The sequence below is a fragment of the Siphateles boraxobius genome, unplaced genomic scaffold (genome assembly GCF_051911475.1).
Source record: "Siphateles boraxobius isolate OS27281-9 unplaced genomic scaffold, OSU_SipBor_1 22, whole genome shotgun sequence".
Classification (NCBI taxonomy): Eukaryota; Metazoa; Chordata; class Actinopteri; order Cypriniformes; family Leuciscidae; genus Siphateles; species Siphateles boraxobius.
The window spans coordinates 30,553,956-30,572,105 of NW_027508833.1; the positions used below are offsets into that span (position 1 = coordinate 30,553,956).

The 18,150-nt window shown below is 37.9% G+C and overlaps 1 protein-coding gene and 2 long non-coding RNA genes across 3 annotated transcripts; 1 reads left to right on the forward strand and 2 right to left on the reverse strand.

The window, feature by feature from the left end:
* Positions 1-3,578: 3,578 nt before the first annotated feature.
* Positions 3,579-5,062, reverse strand: LOC143747128 (uncharacterized). Its single transcript, XR_013206674.1, has 2 exons — positions 4,738-5,062; positions 3,579-4,105 (listed from the first exon to the last, which is right to left on the reverse strand). It is a non-coding gene; the product is annotated as an uncharacterized LOC143747128 (long non-coding RNA).
* A 97-nt stretch (positions 5,063-5,159) lies between these two features.
* On the reverse strand, positions 5,160-6,216 carry LOC143747130 (uncharacterized). Its single transcript, XR_013206675.1, has 2 exons — positions 6,012-6,216; positions 5,160-5,783 (listed from the first exon to the last, which is right to left on the reverse strand). It is a non-coding gene; the product is annotated as an uncharacterized LOC143747130 (long non-coding RNA).
* Positions 6,217-7,178: 962 nt separating this feature from the next.
* iars2 (isoleucyl-tRNA synthetase 2, mitochondrial) lies at positions 7,179-18,150 on the forward strand. Its single transcript, XM_077239629.1, has 23 exons — positions 7,179-7,529; positions 7,718-7,840; positions 7,955-8,108; positions 8,230-8,378; positions 9,731-9,780; positions 9,914-10,023; positions 10,132-10,222; positions 10,309-10,424; positions 10,506-10,675; positions 10,759-10,849; positions 10,976-11,127; positions 11,873-12,033; positions 12,114-12,216; positions 12,785-12,878; positions 13,030-13,138; positions 13,584-13,686; positions 13,763-13,888; positions 14,501-14,632; positions 14,735-14,841; positions 14,915-15,060; positions 15,151-15,341; positions 16,140-16,284; positions 17,282-18,150. The coding sequence occupies exons 1-23, from the start codon at positions 7,350-7,352 to the stop codon at positions 17,425-17,427; spliced, it is 2,949 nt and encodes a 982-aa protein (XP_077095744.1). The 5' UTR covers positions 7,179-7,349; the 3' UTR covers positions 17,428-18,150.

Below are 18,150 nucleotides of genomic sequence, written 5' to 3' on the forward strand. Positions count from 1 at the left end.
TTATTAACTGAATAAATGGAGCTGCATGAATTATTGTCTCTCCATCACATCACAAATTGTGTTGTGAACTTTTTTTGTTCTGTTCTTACATTAAGATGGTTATGGTTAAGTTAGAACAAAATAGTGTGTTGAATTGTATAATCACAATCATATTCAACACTGATAAACAACATCTTCACACAAATCAAAAGAATGTGAATTATAGATTTATCCTGGGACAAAGCTTAATGTTGTGTATTGTATGATGAAGCTGGAATCAGTCATTCTTGTTCAGTGGTATCTTTTGATTAGTGCTGGAAGGGTGCACTTTTATTTTATTAAAACTTAATGTGGTTCTCTCAGAAGCACCACAGGAAGCTGGTGTATCTAATTTAGTCAAAATTAGAAGAAGTGCACTTACTTCCATTTAACCATTTCATTCCACAAGACAAAATGTACTGACAATCTGTGCCCACACACTCAACAGAAGTCACTTTCAAAGATAGGAGCTTTCTGTTGGTCAGCGCAGTGAATTTAATTGAACAATTTGAACCAATTATGAAAAGTTCCTGTGGGAATCATTCACCTTCACATGAAATTCTAGATGGCATGGATTTCAATTGAAGACTGGATTTTGCACCTTCAAAATTCAACGAACAACAGTAAATGTGATGTCACTGCACAATAATTATTCAGGGTAGACCCTATGTTCAATTTTACATGGATGAACACAAGGTTGTGAGGGATAGACTTACAGTCTTTATAATGTCACAGACTGTATAAAGGTCCTAGATCATGGCATTTTCACAACTCGCAACTTTCAAAAGTGTTTTTTGGCTTTTTTATGTAAGAGGTTTTGTGACATATATTGTGACGTATGCCTTAGTGAAAACGCTTCTCAAACAAGAAACAATTTTGGGCGGGACTTTTTTCTATTTAGAATTGGAATGGTTAGATTGTTGTGGTTTGCCATTGTCATGATGTCATATGAGTGACAGGTTGCCCCGCCCTTGTGCCAAAAAACGTGATATCAAAGAAGAGAAGAGGGGATTTTATTTTGACTAAAGTTTATGGGGGCAAAAAATTATGTGCACAGTTAAATCATTTAGAATAATTACTGCAACATTCCATTAAATTGTTTTTGTCAATTTTAAATCTATGGTAGCTTTAAACAACTCTCTTTGACAGTTTTACCATGTCTCACTGCTTTTTTGCTCTTCTTTTCTCAAACAGACTCAAATTAGATCCTAAGTTTCAATAGGCTGAAACAAAAAGAACTTCCATCAATGACATCAGTGCTGTAATATCTCTAGACGTCACTTCGATGCGTGTATCATTCCTTCATTCTGAATAGATGGTGATCAAATTCTTCTTTTAAATAATATGTCAATTAGGGAAATATGAAAACAGCAGCCCTGGTCATAACACCATGATGACCCTTTGGATGTTTAACAGAACCGATAAGCTCCGCTTCCTCTCCAGTAAATGTGCAGTGCAGTCACATGTTTCGTTGCATGGTCAAATATTGCAGGCAAAATCCATACATGTGGGCTTCATACATTGCTACGCAATAGATAATAGACCTTTTTTTGCTCACGAAATTTCACTAAATGCTTGTATTTAATTTGTAAAACTGATGACTGTACTGTAAAAATGCTACTGTTAAAATCTGTTAATTGGTTAACGGTAAATTCCCTTACAATTTACGGGGGAAAACAAATAGATCTAACCTTACGTCTGTACCATTTTTGGAAGTAAAATTGAAATTGAAAAGCTGTAAAGTGACATTCCTAGAATTCCCTCTGTGACAATTCACATTTGATGGCTTTTCATTTAAATTATTGTTTCTCTTTACCACCTGTGTTAATATAGTGTTTGTCAGACTTTAGCTGCAGCCTGGCCTTGCTAATTCAGAAGAAAAAGGCTGTTGGATTCACCCATTTAACATTAAATGACTTATTAACATAAGTCAACGGTCTCATTGTTCATCAGTTGGAAAAAAAGATGTTATGAAAGTGATTCCAATGAAATCGCTCCTCTGTGTCGTTTTCATTACAGCTCTCATAGAATCAGAATGATTATTAAAACTTCATAGTTTTAGTTATTACAGCTATCATCCTTGGTGTAAACAGACTTTAACTGAGACGTTCTCTGATTGTAAGATTGACTATGAGCCTCTGCTGTGGGTTTTTGTATAAACACACACCGCCTGAGCGTTTTAAATGATTTGGTTATGGGTGGGTTTCTGTTTACAATTACTCTAACCACAAAGCAACCATATAAATTTTCACTTCTTTTTCAGATATTTTGATTGGTAGGTTATACAAAAAGAGAAAGAGGGAATCTCTGCAAGTAAAGAAATAAGCTGGACTATCCCATCCTAGGGCAATATGAGGTGACCTATAGGGGCCCGTTGTGGCAGGGGGTCTCGTGAGGTATATTCGGTGACAAAGGAGCCAAAGCAGAACTACTGGTGTAATGGCTCTCTGAATTGAATAAAGGCTCATCATCGATAGCTTCAGTCAACACAAACAGTGTTCCGCCTTAATGTTTACACAACAGACTGAAAGATATACAGTAGCTTCAGAGAGACAGAGGGAAGGTTGCAGACGCTCTCATTCACGTCATCTCGATCTGTTGATGAGCAGAATGTTTAGCTTCTTGTCTGTGCTCTCACCTCAGGGACAAAAACACCCTTATTGTTATGGTTCCTCCTCAAGAGCATTTCAGATCGTGGTGATCAGACTCAAAAACAGAGTTTTTGAACAAAATTAAAAGATTGTTTTCCTTGAACACAACCATATCAACCTAGAATCTACTCACGTTGAAGGCTCTGTAGCTGTTGTTTGTTTCCATATCTACTCTACAAATCAGGGGTTAAATACACTGGAAATCATACCACATCCTTACTTGTTTATGAGCAGCACATATGTATGATGTTAACAGTAAATATTCAACACAGCTTAGTCATTCTGTTCACCATCCCTTTGGCCCCTATGGAATCGTTATGAGGAACATTACAGTCTTTAATTGAAATGGCCCACGGTAATTGAAACCTCAGAGAATAAAGACTCACTTTTATTGACCAAACATCTTTTATTGAGTGCATCTAGGAATGTCCATTGATAGGCTGTTTTAGACACTTCTAGAATACACGAGCCAAGTTCCCTGTTTGAGTTTCGGGTGAGTTCTCACTTACTGTATACCATTACATCAGTGGCAAAAAGACATTAGCATCTCAAAAATGACCTTATTCTCTAAAATACAGTAACAGAAACTCGTGTTTAAAATTGCTTAATTTAGCTTACGTGTACTATAAGAAAATGGAAGAGTAGTATGCGTCTATCTGGATGGAGAGAAAGAAGTGTAGGAACTAAAGGGGTTTTGTAACATACCTTTTCAGTGTTAAAACTGAAATAATGCATACTTGCCCCTTCTTTCCTTGGCCCAAAAAGGGACAGTCTGCTTTAAAGCCAAGATGAAACTGACTACTTTAACAATATCAGTGTAATACTGGATTCTAAAAGCATGAACTTATTATAGCATTTTTTTAAACAAACACTAATATGAATTTGGATAAAAGATGACACGCAAACATATACAATCAACCACTTTAATTGTGCATATAGACACATTCTTAATTATTACAATTGATAGCTACTCACAATCATTACAAAAACATTGTGGAGGAAATGCATTACAGTGGTCAGATTACAATAGAAGTGAGCCCTATGTAAAACTGACTCGATGAGGACAAAACGCAACTGAGAGCCCAACTGTGTGGTTTTGTTGGGGTTTGGAGGACCCTCGGTACAGTATGCAATGGCTAATTTCCTTTAAATTCCAAGTTTTTATAAAAAATAAAAAAACAATTACAAGTTGTTGTGGCATCTTTCTCTCCTCTGTGCGTCTATATTCACGAATTGTGGAAAAGTTGGTTCTTCATGTGACTGGCTTTTCATCTCGTTGATCTCAACATTCTCCAGCCAGTTTAGGATCTACTGTGGATGAAGGCCAGAATGGCTGGGATCAGCAGGCACAGCGAGGTGGGCCACGGACCCAATCCTGCAGTGCCGGTCGCAGCAGTAACATCATTTGGTTTAGTGGTGGCGTTTAAAGTGCTGACCTACACCAACATGAAAGAAAAATCAGAATATGCAAGCAGATTATTGTACATTTAATGTACACTGTTAAAAATGTGCAGTTAACTTAAAGAACAATTTCTGCCTGATCTGACCATTATAAATAATGTTTGTTGCTGTCACCAAGTCTAGTCGGGTTGATTTTGCTATATTTAACAATATTTTCGTTTAAAAAAAAAGCCAGTTAATTTTAATGTTACCACAGCACCTTAGGTTTTTAGGTTACCAGTCCCTTTTTTTTTAACAGTGTATGTTATATTAATGTTTATTTGGAGAAGCTGCTTGAAAATGCACTTTGTATGGTAGGCTTATTATTATTGTTGTTGGTATATTTTTTAACCAATATTAGTAACATTAACAGACACTATATTGTTAAGTAGTAAAAAGTAAATCCACTCCGTCAAAAGATCAAAGCTTCTGCTTTTACACATTATAAAGAGAACTGTTGACACCTTTCTAGTATAATCTACATTTTGCATGCACATACAACAAATTATTACCAAATGTATCAAAGGTTATTCAAAATTAATTAACAAAATGATCAAAGATAAATGAGAGATGGGACAAATGCTAGAAAAACTTCTTATGCAAGAGATGAACAAATCATATTGCCTACCTGCTGAGTTGAAAAGGATAAGGTTATAATCAGTATCCCAAGGCACAATATCAATATTTTATTCATTTTTATACCTTCTTCTTCCAGAGACCTTTTCTGTGGGGCAGAGAGTCTGTGTTCAGTGATGCGGGAGGGGAGTTTTATTCTCACAGAGATTGACGTTTGAGGTGTTTAAACACCTGCCCACCAGTTTTTTTTGGAGGAGGATCACATCCTCTGTAAGGTGCCTTCATATCTGTCTGAGAAGATTTCAAAATAAAAGTTGTGCTTTCAAATAGTCAAATACACTAAATGATCTAATACATCTCGATCTATATTCCTTTTTCTGTACCCTACATACTAGAATCTAAAGCATTACTAATACTCTGTGTTAAGAGAAGACACACTAATATCAAATTTAATAAAAGATGACATAGAAAAAATATAATCATTCACTTTAATTGTGCATACAGTACAGACACATTCTGAGATGGATTACATTGATCATATTCATATAGTAAAATCTTTAGTATACAATATCATTATAGAAATGGAAATCTGTCTGTTATTTTAAATGCAGTAATTACTGATTTAAGTATTGGAGTTTTTTTAACCTGCTTGACCTTATAATCATATATACTGAGCATAGGAGAAACAAACTCTTCCAAGAGAAGTTGCCATTGATGTGAGCCCTCCCTAAAACAGTGTCTTTGAGACATGACAAAGAGCCCAAGGGTGAGCTTCAGATGGAGGACCCTCTGGGGTTGCAGGCAGAAGGTGTTTGTATTCATTTTCATTAGTTAAAAATCCATTTTAAAATGAGCTATTGTACGTTATATCTTTATGAATTGTGGAAAAGTTTGCTCCTTGGGTAAAGGCTGTCCATTTCGCCACTGTCTCAGTCTTGGTCGTCTATGGCGAACACTCTCCATCCATCAGGATCTACTGTGGATGAAGCTCAGGGTGGCTGCTGGGATCAGCATGTACAGTGTGGTGGGCACAGGACCCAATCCTACAGCGCTGGAATTTGTGGAAGACGCGTGGCCTGATACACTTTTGTCTGTGGACTGATCCTAAACCATACATGAAGAAAGTCAGAAAAAAGTGCTCACATGTTACAGTGTGACTTCAGAAGTGTGACAGTGTGACTTCACTTTGCTATCACTATTGTAATTAATTATACAGATGCTTACTATGAAAAACATGAACACAGTAAACAGTTAGTGTACAAATCCTTCTATCCTCTTCTAAAAACCTAAGAGAATATATGGAGAGAAAAAAATCATAGTGCCTACCTGAGTTGAAAATGGTATGGTTATGATCAGCACCGCAAAGCACAATATCCACATTTTATTCATTTTTGTGCCTGTGTTGTCTTCCAGAGAAGTTTACTGCTGGACCTGTCTGGGTCTGTGCTCAGTGAAAGGGCAGGCCAGAAACTTTTATTCTTAAGTGACGTCAAAAACACCCGCCCATGACAACGAGGCAGGAGATGCCCCATAAATAGATTTAGCTGCAGGTGAGAAAGAAAGAAAAAAGAAAAATAAATAAATACATAAATAAATGTAGCTGCAGGTGAGATCTCCAAAAGGGGGAGGAGAACTCGCCTCTCCTTCAGTCTCTTGGAGATCTCCAAATCCGATTTCACGTGTTCCTAATAAACTGTTACAAAGCACCCTTTTAAATTACTATTAAAGTCTTGGTATAACTAAATATCACTATTAATAATATTTGTAATAATAACAAAAAAATAATAAAATATAGCCTACTTCAAGGTTCAGAGTGCCTGAGGACCTCTCGTGCGCTTTCTGTTAAGATATCGTACATTGACAAAACAGTAGGCCTAGTCTACACTAGCCTATAGGCTACTCAGCACAAGTGAATCAAAAAATTATAGTGTTTTGTTTAAAACATATTACAAAATGAGCTTACGTTTTGAATACAGATTACGGAATTAATAAGATACAGTTTAATATCTGTTTATGCAACTGGCCCCAAACTGTAGTGTAGCCTATTGCCTAGCTACAAACTTTTCCCTGTCAAATCTTTAATGACTTTTAAGAGCATTTTCTATTGTTAGTAACAAGCTACCTCAAAATTACCATAATGGAGTGAAGGAACTTAGTTTTACATTTATGCATTTGGCAGATGCGTATCCAAAGCAACTTATTGCAATGAAGGTAAATATTTTTTTTTACCAGTTCATAGCCTAATATAAATTGAACCTTGCTCTACTGTTTGAGCTACGGTTTACAGGAGGGTTTACTCAATTAATCATAATTATTTATAAAAAAAATGTTATCGTGTTAAAATGTGTGTATCGAACATGACTTTGAAATAAAAGAGTTGTTTTTTTCCACTCGAGTGTGATCTTCACTATGACAAACGTAATGCTACCCTCAAGCGCAAACTCCTCATTAGTGACCCTACAACGCCCCCTTCCGTTTCAAATCCGCAGTCACAACGTGAAAAAGGCGTTTTCGTTTTATGTGAATGAATGTCTCTTCCTGGCTTTCGTAGTTCCGTCGTTTCTATCATTCCGGTTGAGATCGAGTGCCGCCCATGTGGAGGAGGAGGTCACGTCCCATAACAAACTCTCATCCTGGTCGGAAACTCACCTGTCAGAGTCCCTAATGCTGCTGGTTCGGCGTTCGGCAGTAGGTTTCGGTGGTGTGGCTCGATGGGGACTCCGCTGTCTGTGCTCCGGAGACGCAGGGGGCCGGTACCGGGACACTGTGTTGCTGCCCCGCACCGACTTCCCCATGAAAGTGAACGGGCCAAACCTTCTGGAGCGAGAGATCCAGATCCAACAGGTACTGTAAGAGTGTCAGATCCAGGACCTAGTGCCACATGCTGTTAAAACTGAGCGATTCTGTTTTGTTACGTTCCTATATCACCCTGAATGATTAAGATGACAGTAGTATCTGTTGCACTTCAATGAAGCCACAACTCTCTGGTTTGTCTTGTGATGATGTTTGAACTTTGTTGTGTTGTTCTACAGAAATGTGGTTTTGACCAGCTGTACACATGGCAGAGAGAGAAAAAAGCGAAGAAAGTGTACTGCCTTCACGATGGACCACCGTATGCCAACGGGGACCCGCATGTTGGGCACGCTCTCAATAAGGTGAGATACTGTCAGTTCATAGTATACAATAATATCCCTAAACCTATATGAAAGAAGATCTCGTGAGCTTCATAATATGCTACCATTAGCATTTTTGTTTGATCTATCATGCAGATCCTCAAAGACATCCGGAACCGTTTCGAGGTGATGAAAGGCAGGCTGGTGCACTATGTGCCCGGCTGGGACTGCCATGGGCTGCCCATTGAGCTCAAAGCACTGGGAGACCTGGGAACCAGTGGACTGACTCCTCTACAGATCAGACAGAAAGGTCAGGAAGTCACATATAATGAATGTTCTGGTGAAAAAGTCATTTGTTAAAATAATAAAATCGTATGTGCTATTCTGCTTCTGCTTTAAATCAAAAACTGCCTTTGTGTCTCTCCGTCCAGCGCGGGAGTTTGCAGAGAGGGCCATCTCTCGGCAGCGTGCTGCATTCCAGCGCTGGGGCGTGATGGCTGACTGGGACAATTGTTATTACACCTTTGATGGGAAATATGAAGCGGCCCAGCTGAAAGTCTTCCTGGAGATGCACAACAAGGTGAGAGAAGCTCTTTCTGTACAACACAGCTTGACATGTTTGATTTCATTCCATATGTGAGGATTTCATCTACAAACAAAAAGTTTAGTTAGATTAAGAGTTAAGAGCAAGATGTTTCAAATTTTTTTTTAAAGAGGTCTGGCTGCATTTACTCGATGAAGAAACAATATTGTGAAATATTTATACAATTTAAAACAATTTATAATGTTTTTTATTCTAGAGGTTGCAGTAGTCTTTTCTTTCCTTATTGTAACATATATCCTTGTGAAAAGGTTTTTTTGTACAAGAAACGCTTGATTGAGACTTGATTATGTCCATTGGCTATTGATTGGATCGTTGGATGGTTGTGGTTTGCTTTTGCTGTGATTTAAAGTGAGTGACAGGTTGTCTCGCCCTCACACCAGTAAACACATCATCACAGAAGAGAATAGATGCAAGAGGGAGAAGTTATTTCGATTAAAGATTACGAGGAAACATGGATAAAAAAATAATAATGATGTGCACGGATAAATCCTTTATAATAAATACTGCAATTATGGGTGGGCGATGTGACAAAAATCTTGTCAGTGATAAAATAAGAACAAAGAAACTAATTGCAAGCAATAGGCCAAAACATCAATTGAACAAAGAAACAAATGAAATAGACCTACCTGAAAACTTCAAGCATTAAATAAGAAGTACTACATAGTGTATAAAGTAATTAATTGTACAAAAAACACTGTATAGTTGTCACTGTGTAAATTAAATATAAATGTATTCTTATTAAAGTTACAAAAGTGCTTCAGTCAAGAGCAGTGAGTTATTTTCCCTCTTTTGTTGTGGCTAATTAACATTAGTGACCGGTTTATTAGGCTGCTGTCACTTTAACACCGAATGCACTGATCTAATATACTGATACACTCAACTGTTTACGTTCACTTAAGATATAAATGACAGTGGATACTTGCAAAGCCAGGCATTCTGAGACATAATTGTGTGTATTTGACCTGTTCAAGCCCAAAAAGGTTAAGTTCAGTTAAGTTCAGTAACAATAAGTTCAGTTCTCACATAACTTTTTTTATAAAATAGCAATGCTTAAAAATGCATACAAAATAAGCTTTCATGACCGCACAGCACAGCAACGTCACATGCAATACAGTATTTAAATTTTTTTTTTGTCCTTTATTTAATGATAACATTAACTTTTGATCATTCTGTCTTTAATGATGAAACATCGAATGATAAAAAGTTCATCCTTACTGGCCGAAAGTATTAATTTCTTTAAAAATATATATTTTACCTGTTTGTGTACTCACCCTCATGTCATTGAAAAGATTCTCACTTTCCCCTTCTCTTCCTATCTTTGTGTACAGGGTTTCATTTATCAGGACTATAAGCCTGTTTTCTGGTCACCTTCATCCAGGTAGTAGAAGTTCAGTGTTTGCAGCCTTACATAAAGACCTTTAATAAAGCTTAACAGAAAGCTTTGATTTTGAGGTTTTATATGTTAATGTCGGTATATGGTATATTTTTCTGCTGTATCCTCCTCTGTAAAGGACTGCTCTTGCAGAAGCTGAGCTGGAGTATGATCCAGAACACGTGAGCCGTGCTCTGTACATAACTTTCCCCCTGCTCAACCTGCCAGCCAAACTCGCTTTGATAGCAGGTGTGTATATGCTGTGTATACCTGTGCCATGTGCTTTATACAGGTCACATACACAGAGTTAAAGTTACGTTGCTATTTCTGATGTCAGTATCTTCGTCTGTGATTTAGAAAGTTGGGGTCGTGTTTCTGTTCTGATATGGACGACCCAGCCATGGACTATTCCAGCCAATCAGGCAGTTTGTTACATGCCCAAAGTACAGTAAGTCACACACCTATGAATCTGTAGGATGCACATTATATGATTTCATGGAGACGTTCATGATCACATGCTTTTCCTCTTCTCAGGTACTCTGTAGTGAAGCGAGCTGATAATGAGCAGCTACTCCTAGTGGCCACAGAGCGCATGAACAACCTCGCCTCTATACTGGGGACAAATCTGGAGAGTTTGGCTACGTTCGCAGGTAGATCCACTATTATTGGCCAAAATGATGCCTTCTGAACTGGCCTAAGCATTTATCTGCCTCTCTTTCACTTATCTCCAGGGTCAGATCTTGAAGGCGGAGTTTGTCAGCATCCCACAATTCCTTCAAAAGAAGTGCCTTTGTTGCCGGCTAATCATGTGACCTTGACTAAGGGAACTGGATTGGTCCACACTGCTCCTGCTCATGGCATGGAGGACTACATTGTTGCAACGCACTTTAACCTGCCAGTAGTACGTCACCCACACCTGTATTGGAATTGTAAGAATCTTGGGTTGTTGTTGATTTTAAACTTGCTGTCTCTCTCTCTTTCTAGGAGTGCATGGTGGATGAAGAGGGCAGGTTTACAGAACTTGCTGGGGCTGAACTGCAGAATAAATCTGTAATGACTGAAGGCAATGCCACAGGTGAGAGTGAAAGAGATGGATAGATGGAGGAAAGCGAGAATATATATATATAAATATATATGTGTGTGTGATAAAAGAAAATGCATGTTAGTAACTAATGTTTTATGTGTGTGTGTGTGTGGGCAGTAATCTCAATGTTGCAGGCAGCGGGTGCAGTTGTGAAGGAGGAGGACTGTGTCCACAGTTACCCGTATGACTGGAGGAGTAAACAGCCAGTCGTTACCAGAGCCAGTAAACAGTGGTTTATCAACACAGGCAGCCTCAAAGACAAAGCTAAGGTGAGCCAATATTCTCTACAGCATCAGCTGGATGAAACCCATCAAAATATGTCTGGGTTATATCACACAAAACCTTAATTTATATATATCTCGTTCTCATTACTGTAATGTGAAGAATGTATTCCTAATGGTGCTTTTATACTGCCTTAATGGGTCATAATTCACCCCCAAATATTTATTTTTAAATTAGTTTCAAGTAAATTATGCATGTTTTTAGGACTTTTTTACACAGTGAGATTTTTTTTATTTATTATTCTTTTTGTTTTGTTGCATAGCTAGTAAATTCTCATTACCATGATGGAGAAAAAAATATCATTCTCATTACTGTAATGTGGGGAAAACAGGAGGACTTTCTGCATGCAAGTAAAGCTCTTAGAAATTATATAAAAATTGTCATTGAAATAATGTGACAATTCAACAAAAATTCCTCCTAAAATACTATTAATTGGGTTAAGTGCGTTAAAAGTAACTTTTTATTTGTGAGTGAGAGAAGTGAGCGTATATTTTACGTGTGTGTGTGTGTGTAAAATATGCGCGCACAGCTCACACTCACAAATAAATGGTCAAGTTACTTAACGCGTGTTCTTTTTCTTGAACTGGACATGTTTTTGTAAGTGCACATTTTGCATTTATTTGACTTTTTTTAGTTACTTTTGTTAGAAGTATTTGAAATTAAACAGACTTCCTAGTAAGTTTCCAGTTATATGTTTTCTGCAGAAAATAAACTGTGAGTGTGTTTGCATAGGACGCACTGCAGAAGGTGCGTGTGATACCCGAATCGGCTAGGTCCAGTTTGTTGGCGATGTTGGACAGAAGAACATACTGGTGTATATCTCGGCAGAGGAGCTGGGGCGTCCCCATCCCAGTGTTCTACCATAAAGAGACTGGACAGCCACTCTTAAACAAGTATATACTTACACTGTCATTGACATACTCAAGAAAGGCATATAAACTACAAGTTTAAGAATTTGCTCTTTCTTTCTCAGACATTCAGTTACACAGATTGCTAAAGTTTTCTCTGAGAAGGGAAGTGACAGCTGGTGGGCGGAGCCAGTGGAGACATTTCTGACTCCAGAGGTTCTTCAGAAGGTATTTTTCTCTACATTTTCATTCAAACGTTTGGGGTCGGTAGGATTGTTTTTTTTTGGTGGTATTTTTTATAAAAGAAGTCTCTAATACTCACAAAGTCTGCATTTATTTGATCAAAAATACTGTTAAACAGTAATATTTTAAAATTTAAAAGAACTACTGTTTTTTATTTTAATCAATTTTAAAATGTCATTAAATCATTCCTGCGATGGCAAAGCTGAATTTTCAGCAGCCATACTCCAGTTTTCAGTGTCACATGACCCTTCAGAAATCATTCTAATATGCTGATTTGCAACACAAGAAAAATTTTGTATTATTATCAATGATGACTTTTTTTTTGCATTCTTCAAAAAAAACATTTTAAAATATCTTTACTATTACTTTTGATCAATTTAATGTGTAATTTCTCATTATTATTATTATTATTATTTTTTTTACATCTTACTGACCCCAAACTTTTGAACGGTAGTGTATGTTTATGCCACAAATACTCTTTAGTGCAAAATGAAATGTAAAGTAGTGAAATAAAATTGAATATAAGTTATACATTGTTTGTGTGTTTTGTCAGAGTAAAGCAGGTGCACTATCTGATTATGTGCGGGGTGAAGATGTCCTGGATATCTGGTTTGACAGCGGTGCCTCATGGGCCGCTGTACTACAGGGTGAGTCATCAAAGTGGCCCTTATCAATACATGTATTTCTGGTTATTTAAGAAATCAATAAGTATATTGTTGATTGCTTGTCTTGAGTCTTTTGGTATCCTTTGTTGCATTGTAGTGTTACGTCACTTCTCTCTCACACTATTTCTTTCAGAATCAGACCCGCGTGCAGACTCGTATGTGGAGGGGAAAGATCAAATCGGCGGTTGGTTTCAGTCGTCGCTCCTCACCAGTGTAGCTGTACGAAATAAAGCCCCTTACAAGTGAGTAATAAAAATGCATTTCTATCGTCACAAAAGAGTTTAGCATTGTAATGGATATGGCAATGTTAATGTATTTATTGGTGCTGCTGCTGCAGAGGAAGTACAGAGACTTGCTACTACCAATACATACACAGGCACACTGCTGTGAGCATTTACTGCTTCAGCTCAAATAGCATGCATTACAGGTGGAGCTGGGGAAGGTGGAGGGTTTCTGAAAGCTGCTACAGCAAACACTGAAGAGTATTTGAGTGTAGAGCAGCAAGCTCATTGGCTGCTGATGCAACAGAAACCAATCAGCCGTGCCATTTAGAGAACAACGTGATTGCTAGCAGATAGAGTTAAGGACAGCCTGCGCCAACTATAGTTTCATGACAGAACTTTGTATGTGTATGTGACAAATACATATGTAAAAAAATATGCCAATCACCTTCTGTGTGTGTTTCAGAACTCTAGTGGTCCATGGATTTGCTGTGAGTGAGAGAGGAGAAAAAATGTCTAAGTCTGTGGGCAACGTGGTCGACCCAGATGTTGTTATTAATGGAGGGAAGGTGAGTTACGATCAACCAATGCTAGAATTAAATGTCATCCAGTCAGTGTTTTCAAACATCAATTCCTCTCTCTCAGGACTTGTCTGCCTGTCCTCCATATGGTGCTGATGTTTTGAGATGGTGGGTTGCCGAGTCGAACGTGTTTTCTGAGGTTCAGATCGGACCGAACACACTGAACGCTGCTAAAGACAGCATCAACAAGGTCTGGCACATATCAAATCAGATAAATTGTTGCAGTAATTAGCTGCCAGTCAATGCTTTTGAAATTTTGAGTTCACTTTGCGATTCTTACATATACGCTACTGTTCTAAAGTTTTAGTAAGGTCTGTAATCAAGGATGCATCAAATTGATCAAAAGATATAGTAAAGACATTTATAATGTTACAAAGATTTCTTTCAAAACACTGATCTTTTTTATCTTTCTGTTTATCAAAGAATCCTGGAAAAAAATGTCACAGTTTACATAAAAAATATTAAGCAGCACAACTGTTCAACCTTGTTAATAATAAAAAATGTTTCTTGAGCACCAAATCAGCATATTAGAATGATTTTTGAAGGATCATGTGACACTAAAGACTGGAGTAATGGCTACTATAACTATATTCAAATAGAAAAGTCATTTTAAATTGTAGTGTTTCACAATAGTATGTTTTTAGTGTGTTTTAATCTAAAACAAATGCAGCCTTTGTAAGTTTAAAATACATTTTTCTAAAACATATACTGACCACAAATTTTTGAACAGTAAGTATAGAGTAAGTATCAAAGTGTTTATGAGCTAATGACCTCTCATTAACCAGCTATTCTCTGTCCCCAGCTGAGGAACACACTGAAGTTTCTCTTGGGGAATCTCCAGGGTTTTGATCCTCGTTCCCAGGCTGTGGACACTAAACTAATGCACTACATAGATCAGTACATGCTACACCTGCTCAGAGATTTCAGCATGAAGGTGAGTCTGAATGTTAACAGGTTACAATGTTTGTACGGGCTGGGCTTAAACCAAGCTGTGCACTGCTGTCGGTCACGTGACACGTATTTGTGTGTGCTGTAGGTAACTGATGCCTACAATGAGTTTGACAACGGCCGCGTCATCCGCCTGCTGCAATCCTTCATCACTAGAGAATTATCCAACTTCTATTTCAGCATCATTAAAGATCGGTAACTTCTGTTTGAAATTAAATCATTTTTTATGCTCCGTAGCAAAACGTCTCACTCACTGTCTCTCTCTCAGGCTTTATTGTGACCCTGAGGACTCCCTTGGTCGGAGGTCGTGTCAAACGGTTCTAGAAGAGATTCTGGATGGAGTGAGTCGCTCTATCGCTCCTATCCTCCCTCACCTCGCTGAGGAGGTGTACCTGCACTCTCCTGGACATGATGGTACTCACCCAATTTTCATGCAACTGATGCTGTACGGCTACAGACTGGCTACCTCACTGTAATGCTTCTCACCTCTCTCTTTGTCTGTAGAGGGGGACACTTTGTTTCGTAGTGGCTGGATTAAGACCGATTCAGTGTGGCGGAAGCCAGGACTGGAGGAAGCTGTAGAGGGCGCATGTGCTATCAGAGATTCCTTCCTGTCGTCTATTCCGGGACGTAACGCTCCTGAGTATGACCTCATCATTGCCATTGAACCCGGCCTGTTCTTTGAAATCATGGAGGTACATCATGGATTTTAAAGCCTGTTCACAACAACACTAATGTTCGGCACAGAAATTCATTCCGATTTTTGCTTGCGATTTGTCTGTTTAGAGCAGGAGTGTCGAACTCAGTTGCTGTAGGGCCACTGTCCTTCAGATTTGAGCTCCAACCCACATGAACGAGCTAATCAATGTCTTCAGGATTACTAGAAACTTCTTGGCAGCTGTTTTAGAGCTGCTTGGCACTAAATTCTGCAGGACAGTGGCCATCCAGGAGTTTGATACACCTGGTTAAGACCAAATCATAACAAATGGCAGACAGACAGAAAACTCTTGTTCTGACAGTATGTGGTACTTATATACATGCAAAAATACCATGGTAACCCTGTACACAAATTTCCGAATCTGACCCAATTTTCACAAAGGATGAAAGAAATTAAACAGCATTTACATGTTTTCAAACAGCCATTCAGATTTATTTATTTACCATCATGTGATAGTTTTTTGTAACAGCAGCGGCTCTGGGTTTGTGACAAAAAGCACAAATCTTATTGGATGGGGAGTTTTCTTCACAGTGTAATGGAAAAGAAATTAGAACACCTGCATAAAGAAATGTCACATTGACCACATGCAAATGTTTGTCTGTCTGAACACATTAACAGCCATTTATTCAAATTAAAATATGTATTGCACTTAATAACAAACCTTTGTATTGGTATGAATAGAGATAATAGATACTTTAAATAGATAACAATTTGTGCTTCATTTGCTCGCGACTACATTTTATAAGTTGTTTTTTCCTCCACCCTTTTCTTCCAGTCTCTTCAAGAGGAGCCCACTTCCACCTGCTCTCAGCTGACAGAGCTCATGATGGCCTCACGCACGACTCTGACAAACTCTCTCCCGCGGGATTTGCCATCAGATTCTGTCACAAGCACAGGAAACTTCCTCATCAACCTGGAAGGTGAGGTGCTTTTCTTCTGATATACATTACCCAGTGTTTATAAATAAAACTTTACGAAAACTAACCTCAGAGTTTTCGTCCAAAACTTTCAGTGCTTAAATCTTTAGCACTTCTAGTTCCAATCTGCAGCATATGACACCACTTCCAAGTTGCCCTTTGCAGGAACAAAGTTTTATTGACAGTCGACTGGGAGCACTCAGTCACAACAACCAAGAGAATCTCCAAACAGCAAAATACACTCTGCAGCTAGGTTAAAAAAAAAAAAAAAAATGTTACAAAAGTTTTCTCCACTGTTATTAGTTATACTATTCTGGTGATTGGTTATAATCATCTAAGCTAATCGTATGACTGTTTCTTTTTTTGATGATGTTGTGATAAATGATAAACGTTTATTAAATGGAAACTGATCTGATCACCTGGTATGCATATAGATAGCTTTCACAATGTACATGACGTTATGTCCGAGCATTCTCGTCTGCACGTTTTTTGCACATTTTAGTTTCCTTGCTGTTTTAAAATACATTGCAGGTCATTACATCATTTCTTTATTGAAACATAAGCATATTCTTCCTAAGCAAAGGCAGGAACTAAGTTAAACTGATTAAAGAATTAACAAAAGTATACATCTTCTTAAAACACCTTCTTTGCCACTCTAAGTAAACATTTCATTCTCCATCAAACATTTTCCAACACAAGTTCTTAACTTCAAATGACTTATAATTAAAACAAATATATAAATAATTGTATGTATATCTTGCCTTATATATTGGGTAGGTGCTTTGAATGTTGTGTTGGACTATGCTGGGGATTAAAGTCATTTAAGTTGAGAATCACAGGTTTAGACAGAATTGGCAACATTTGGTTTTAATTTAGAAGCAGTTAAACTAAACTTGCCTTTACTTCGGAAACAGATAACTAAGATTGTTTTTAATTCCTAAAAATATTACAGAACTCTAAAGTAATTGGGTATTGCTCTGCTCATCTGTGTGTTCGGTAGGGGGAATGATCCGTGAAGAGAGTTCATACAGCGTAGCCGCGATGCCCACCACTCTCGCACGCTGTCCGAGATGTCGGCGATACACAGCAGATGAGCCAGACTGCCTCTGCCCACGATGCCAAACCGTGCTGGAAAATACTAAGTAATCACCCTGACTGTTGCCATGATTACTGCCCACCCAGTGGCCCTCCTCCTCCTTTGTTGAAAAAGGCTGCAAGGGCTACCATGGACCAGTATGAAGTTGCTATTGTAACAGATAGAAAGTTGTCTGAAGCTGTGGGAGAGGAGGTACCATGGGTCGGACAGGAGACAAACTGTTATAAATGAATAAAGCAAACATTTTGAAGGAAAAACCAAACAGGAAATTCTCAAATGAGAAAACATACACAAAAACCCGTTTCAGATCATGCTTACAATATTAGCACTGACCTGGGATCTGTGTTAAGTTGACAAATTTAACAGTGCAGTTCTCTGCTACAGGTTTAGATCAACTTAGTGAAAAGAGCATTTGTATATGTCAATTTGAGCATGTTTGCGGTGGGTGGAATTTTTGGTTAAACACGTCTAACTGTACTTTCTGTATATTCAAGTCATGAGGGGGTATAATTTATTGTGACATTTTGCATTGAAGATGTACTTAACATGCAGAAGCAATTTGTGAAACCATTCTTTAATTGTGACGTTGATTGAATGTGGCAGTTTTATCAAAGAATGGGTTTACAAAATGAAGACATTCATTCTGCTATTTTCATAAATGAGGCTCAGTGAGAGGAGAGTTTGTCAATTTTAGTTTCACTGTTTACCTGTAAGTTATGCTTTATGACATGAGTTTTATTTCTAAGCCAATAAACACAGTGCATACAGAAAAA